Source organism: Setaria italica, chromosome VIII (genome assembly GCF_000263155.2).
Source record: "Setaria italica strain Yugu1 chromosome VIII, Setaria_italica_v2.0, whole genome shotgun sequence".
NCBI classification, from domain to species: domain Eukaryota; kingdom Viridiplantae; phylum Streptophyta; class Magnoliopsida; order Poales; family Poaceae; genus Setaria; species Setaria italica.
The window spans coordinates 7,695,276-7,701,793 of NC_028457.1; the positions used below are offsets into that span (position 1 = coordinate 7,695,276).

The 6,518-nt window shown below is 47.3% G+C and overlaps 1 protein-coding gene across 1 annotated transcript; it reads right to left on the bottom strand.

Annotated features, from left to right (window-relative positions):
* Nucleotides 1-1,750: 1,750 nt before the first annotated feature.
* LOC101757406 lies at nucleotides 1,751-4,940 on the bottom strand. The gene is made up of 4 exons (XM_022829392.1): nucleotides 4,806-4,940; nucleotides 3,859-4,275; nucleotides 2,476-3,741; nucleotides 1,751-2,145 (listed from the first exon to the last, which is right to left on the bottom strand). The coding sequence occupies exons 1-4, from the start codon at nucleotides 4,860-4,862 to the stop codon at nucleotides 2,065-2,067; spliced, it is 1,821 nt and encodes a 606-aa protein (XP_022685127.1). The 5' UTR covers nucleotides 4,863-4,940; the 3' UTR covers nucleotides 1,751-2,064.
* Nucleotides 4,941-6,518: the final 1,578 nt, after the last annotated feature.

The window sequence follows — 6,518 nt, forward strand, 5'->3', positions numbered from 1 at the left end:
TGGATAAAAATCTTAAATTGCCTGTGCTTGAATTTGTCTGTAGTTTGTTTTCCTTTTTACATCAAATTTAATTTTACTTGAAATCTGTGCCATTATTTGTGCCTAGAATTTGTCTGTAGTGAGGATCATCAACATGACCTGGGCACACATTCTTCACAGTTCACACTAAGTTATTGAAGTTGGTTATAAGAATGTATAAATAACGGGTGTAGCTTTCTTTATGAACACCTCGCCTCAATGGTTTCATGCAATCGATTGCATCCAGCCGTCCACACAAAGTTAGTCACCAACAAAGGGCTTGTTTGGGAAGACTTCTACTCACTCCGTCCTAAATTATTCTAAATTAAGATCATTTTGATTTTTTTAACCTAGACATAGCATATATCTAAGTATATATCACTAAGTAGAAAACTGACCTTCGATCCTCCACAAAAATCTCGAAATGAATTGGACCCGGGACTAAAGAAGCTTTAGTCCCGAATCTAAATTTCGTAATCCATGGAAACTACTTTAGCCCCGATTTGTAATAGAAAGCAAGACTGGTTTATGTTACAAATCGGGGTTAAAGTGGTTTCCATGAGTTACTTAAGAAAGAAAGCATATCTTACTCCATCACATGTGATGTGTAGGTGAGATCGTAAGGAAAGATCGCGTGAGGCGTGAGGTCATGGGTTCGAATCCCACGCACCGCGCACGTGCATATTTCGTGTGAAAAATCGTGCAACGTGCACATGTGTGGGAACTTTCCAGTAATTTTTAATATTTTTTAGTGCAATACCAACCGAAACTAAAGGTTGTCTTTAGTCAGGGTAAAAGAACAGACTAAATATAGGGACCTTTAATCCCGATTTGTTAGTCCCGGTTGGAAATTCGAGCTCTTTGTGCTTTTCCAACCGGAACTAAATTCCAATTCTCTACTAGTGTATATAACAAAATCTAAAAATCTATAAAAGTCAAAATAATCTATAATTTAGGACGGATGGAGTAGCAAACTACCTGCTTCTATAGTGCAAGAGAAGCCGGAGCCACTTAACTAAAATAAAAGAAGTGGCTTTACCTGCTCTCAGTTCACTTTCTTCTCCCTGAACTGGTTCATTACTAGAGTGCTGGTACACTTCCAAATCTGGTGAAACCAAATCCAAAACCAGGAGTTATGCCCGAGTTATGCCAAACGGGCCTCAAGTAGTCTTTAATGCAGTACCACATCCACCCCATCTAATTTAAGGATATGAGGAGTTAACCATTACTTTCTCATAGTACAATATACTATTAATTGTAAAAAACAACATAACCTGGAAATACGTATTCAGAAGACTAGTAGTGTTTTTTTGATATATTAAACATACTTGCACAACTGGAATCTTAACTTTTCCTGAGAGTTCTATGGAAGTGAACGACGGATGCATATTCATGTGTATTCCTTTTCTTCTACTAATGGCCCTTGCCTTTCAAGTATCACTTTTCGTCTACTGAATAAAGGTAAAGTCTTTCCTGAGCCATTGCCGAGAGTTAGCATGAATCGAAGGGACCAGAAATTGCTGACCATGAATTACAAACAGAATGATGATAAATTGGTGAAATGACTACTCATCACCGTCGTCGGTAACTTCTTTAAACCTCTAGGCAATTGTGCTAGTTCTTGCTGTGTTATTATTTGAGTTAATGTTGGTCGCAATTAACAAAAAGATTACTTCAAAACAATGTGCATTAATCGAATCTTTTGTTTGTGGATGGAGGTATCGGAGCACAAAGTTCTACTGCATTGATCCTTTATTTATTCCATAACACCATTGTCGTACACGATGTGATCCATGATACATAGGAGAACACAAGTGAACACTGTCACATGGAACGCAAACACCAAGTACACACATGAAGACATGATCGGTGACCAGCCCGCAGCTAGTTTATTTCTCAACGCATAGTACAACAGCACTACTCAAACAAAATTGCAGGCACAACGTACATATACTTATATATGGATCGGTCGATGATGAGCGTGGATATAAGGTAGAGTTGCACTTCCAAGAACGCGCTCCATCATCGCCATCTCTCCTCGTCGGATCATGCGATTGCCCGTGGCTGTGGCGGCACCTCGCCGTTGGAGGAGTTGCATCTCTTCACATTGCTCGCTTGAACCAAGGCCTGCAATTGTCTCCTCAGTTAGATCCTATAATGCATCTACTCCCTCCTAAGATGCAGTTTGACTCGGTGCAGTATCCTACGCTATATTTCGACCGCTAATATATTATATATTTGTAATATCCATATGCATGGCTATAAAATTAGCATTATGGTATGAAAGAGCTTTCAAATATCAATACGATGATATCAAATCAATATAGCATACTCTATAAATTCAAACACCAAGTATTGGGCAAAGATAAAAAAAAAGAATCTTAGTTTTTTTTTGTGTGCCTTCCAAAAAGAAAAGGAGGGAGTTACTCACTAAGTGAAGTCTATCAAGACACGTACCAGGTACATTTGGTTAACAGCTTGGTTGATGGCGTCCATCAACACGGGCGGGTACACGCCGTTGACGCGGTAGGTGTCGTCGTGCCGTCCCGACGCCACAAACACCGGCGGCGGCACCGGCTCCACGCAGGCATCGTCACACTCGCACGGCGGGCAGCCGGCGCCGCCGCCATCGACGTTTCCAGGCGCTGCCACGAGGATCGTCGTCGTCTGCTGCACCGTGAGCTGCATGCTCAGCGTGACGAACGCCGGGGCGACGCTGCTCGGCGAGCCCATGGCCGTCGGCCGCTGCATCTGGTAGCTCGACAGCCACGACAGAATGTACGCCGTCGACGCCGACGCCGGCGACGACGAGCCACCGCTGCTACCCGCCGCCGCGAGGATGCTCACCATCTTGCTGATCTCGACCTCGAAGGCTCCCAGGTCCAGGCCGCTCCAGAACTGGCGAGCCTGCACGAACTCCTCCCACCGGCTCTGGAGCTTCGCCGCCATGGCGGCGCCCACTTCGGCGGTGATGGAGCTGAGCTCCCAGATCTCGTTCTCGACGAAGGTGGTGACCATGTCCAGCACGCCGAACTGGACGATGTGGTCCATCACCACGGGGACGGGGACTCTCTGCAGCGTGGCGGAGGCGGCGGCGGCGATGCCTTCAGCCGGCGGCCTCTGCACCGTCAAGATGGCCTGGATCGTCGGCGGAGAAGCGTCTCCGTATCCGGTGGCGGTGCCGTGGCCGACGACGAAGCTGGCGGTGAGCAGGTGCTGCTTGTCGCAAGCGGCGCCGTCGACGGAGGTCGACGTCGGAGGAACCGCGGGCACTTGGAGGTGGATGATGAAGCTCTTCGCCTCGCCGGCGTAGAGGGCGCCGACGGTGACCTCGCCGGACGCCCTGTCCCCGGCGAGAGCGGTGCTGTAGCCCCCCGACTCAACCCTCTCGACCCTGACCCCGGTCCCGGCGGCGGCTTCGAGGCGGAGGCGCGTGCCAACGGCAGCGACGGCCTTGAGCCCGCTGAGGCAGACGGCGACGGCGCCGGCGATGCCGTCGACGTTCCGGTCGTCGACGAAGGAGTAGGTGCCGCCGGATTCCTCGGCGACGGCGAGCAGCGCCTTTGGGTCGTGCGCCGCGCCCACGCCGATCGTGTGCACGACGGGGTGGTTCTTGAGGAACTCCCGGGGCAGCTTGCTGAACCTGCTGCTCTCCTTCGTGTCCGTCACCAAGATGATGAAGCTCGCGCGGCTGCTCGAGCTCGCCGGAAGTTCCGAAAGCATCTGAAAAAAAATTTCAGTGAAGATCAGCATGTGTACATGGCAATGGCATCTTCTCCGTCGTAACATATGAACATGTTTTTTCGATAAAGGAACACGGCATGAACATTGCATTGGTACCTTGATGGCCTCCTTCAACCCAGAAGCTTGCTGAGAATGGCCATCACGGGGCTGTAGCTTGTTCACTGAGCTTTCTGCATGACGCCGGCCATCACGGATGTCGAGAAACCCGGTGGCAGTCTCTCCGAAGAGCCGGTTGTTGGCCGGCCCGACGACGGCAAGACGGTCGTCGTCGTGGAGCTGCCTGATGATGAACAGGACGGCCTTCTTCACGGAATCCAGCCTGCTCGCCGTGCCGCCGCCGACGTTGAGCACCACGGCGAGGTCGATGGGGACCCGCCCATGGTGACCCGCCGCCGGTGGCGCCTCGAGGCGCACCAGGACCTGGAAGTCTTTGTTTGTCTGGCCCCGTGGGATTTGAGGGAAGATTGGGGTGGTTGTCAATTTCACGGTCTCCGCAGTACCGGTGGTCGTGGCCTGCACATTCGTACATGATGCGTAGATCAGATCAGCAAAGGTTCACATCAACAAAATTATGAAATTCTTATAAGCAAGTAATGTTTCGTTGGATTGTTTTCATCTTGAAATGATCGATCAATAACATCAAATATGAGGTTAGTGCAAACTACAAAGTAGATGCTGCCAAGTTGGTTATTTTTGTTTTTGAGGAAATGGATGTTGCAAATTTGTCATGTTCATTTCGGATCTGAGTTCGTTGTCTAATTTTGAATCGTTTCAGGGACAATCATTTGAACAACAATAAATCGTGTGTTTCCTGCAGGCAAAGCCTGTGAAGAAGAAAATCTTGACATCAATATATCGATGATGAATTTGGAAAATATGAAACAAATTATTAGTTGGAAAAAAAACAAAGGGATAAATGTCATCATAGGAATGATCAAATATGATGATTGCTGATTTTCACATCAGGAAGAAAAAAAACCAAATTAGCGTGAAGCAAAAGAAACACGTATGAGCATCAAGATATGCAAGGTTAAAAAGTTAACCTCTGACAGCAGGAGTGTGCAAAGGAGGCACGCCAATGCTGCTGACACACCCATCATGTAATTTTTCTTTTTCTATGTAAAAGTATGGAACTAGTGAATCTACAGGTGATCTATGTTTCTTTGATCTTGCTTGTGTTGTCTAAGAAGCTGGGCTTCTGCATCGAGTGGACACCTTATATAGCAAGCTAGAGCCAGGCAATCATTGTCATGCATCTCATCTTCCGGGGCGTCTGCCTCACCCCCCGAGCCCGCCCACGTCGCCCTCATTTGGCGTCCAACGGATTGATGAGATCCGGCTGTTCACAAGCACCCAGGCAGGCACGTTGAATTTTGCAAAAATTCCCTTCAGTTCTCTGCTAATCGACTTTGGGTTCAGAAATGCTCGTCGCCTGCGGTAACCACTGCACGTTCGGTTTCTTTGCGGCACGCCCCTCTATTCCAAAATATTTCAACACCAAGAAGAGAAAATTCCGATTTCATGTCACTTTTGCAAAAAAAACCCGTCGACCATTTTTAGAAGAACCCCCACTGCTCCACCACACCTGTTAACCGGACGGGCGGCTGGCCCCGCCACCCCCTCCCATTTCTCTCTGCGTCTTCTCCCGTTGTCGCTCCTCGCTACCATCGGCTTCTGGCACCGCGCGGCTTGCTGTCGCTTCCCCCTTCTCCATTTCTCTCCATCCTCGTGACCGGCGCTCGATCCCCACATCGCCGCCGCACCAGGGAGCGTCCCTTGCAGCCCATCCCGTATCGCGAGCAGCCCTTACACCCTAACCCTAGTCAGCATAAAACCATGAGGAAAAATATTATGTGCGTCCGCTCCAAATCTGACTCTGTGCACTTCTCGTCCCATCTTGCCACTCCATACATATAAACACAATTGGTGAGTAAAAAAATCAAAGTATGGTTGAGATTGGTGAGATGAAACACCTGTCATACATTGGGGGGGTTGGAGCTATGAAGGAACTTACACCGGTGTTTGCATTGTATTTTTTTGGATACATAGCACAAATACAGACGCTCGCACTCACCCTTATGAATAGAAGCACACAACCCGCCTCTCAGAGATTGAGATTGACAAAATCAGTACAGGTGCCTCATATACACAAAAAAACCCAAAAATAGAGGGGATGTTTTTCTGTTGAATTCCTTGAAGGAGTTAGCTCCATAAGATAAGATTATGCCATTCATATATCCTTTTAAAGTTTGCACCTAGAATTATGGCTTAAGTAGGGGTTGGTTAGCATCTAGAGAGAGATGCCTGGTTTGGCTACATAGACATAAAACCAGCAAAAAAATTGTGGCCAACCTATCCCGATTGAGCAGCTCCATAGGCGCCACACCAAAAATCAACGGGGAGTGTTTTGCTCCTGAATCACTTGAAGGTGTTAGTAGCTCCATAAGGTAAAATTATGGCATTCATATATCCTTTTAAAGTTTGCACCTAGATTTATGACTTAATTATGGTTTAGTTTGCATGTAGAGAGAGGCGCTTTGTCTGGTCATTTAGACATACGATTAACACAAATTTGTGGCCGAACTTATTACTTGTTACATCCACACTAGAAGTAGAAGTATAAGTCTTCGGAATTATTGTATCAATTTATATGAATTGAAAGTACAAGTCTTCACAAAAAAAAATTGAAAGTAGAAGTCGGCTCATGCGGCAGCGCGCGCCAACAGCACAAATAGATCCAACGTCCACTGATTTGG

What these genes read in the sequence shown, in the direction of transcription:
- LOC101757406 (XM_022829392.1), bottom strand. Translation starts at nt 4,862, where the DNA reads ATGATGGGTGTGTCAGCAGCATTGGCGTGCCTCCTTTGCACACTCCTG. An exon ending in GCACACTCCTGCTGTCAGAG is followed by an intron (nt 4,276 to 4,805) that starts GTTAACTTTTTA and finishes ACGAATGTGCAG; the next exon opens with GCCACGACCACCGGTACTGC. An exon ending in CTGTTAACCAAATGTACCTG is followed by an intron (nt 2,146 to 2,475) that starts GTACGTGTCTTG and finishes AGACAATTGCAG; the next exon opens with GCCTTGGTTCAAGCGAGCAA.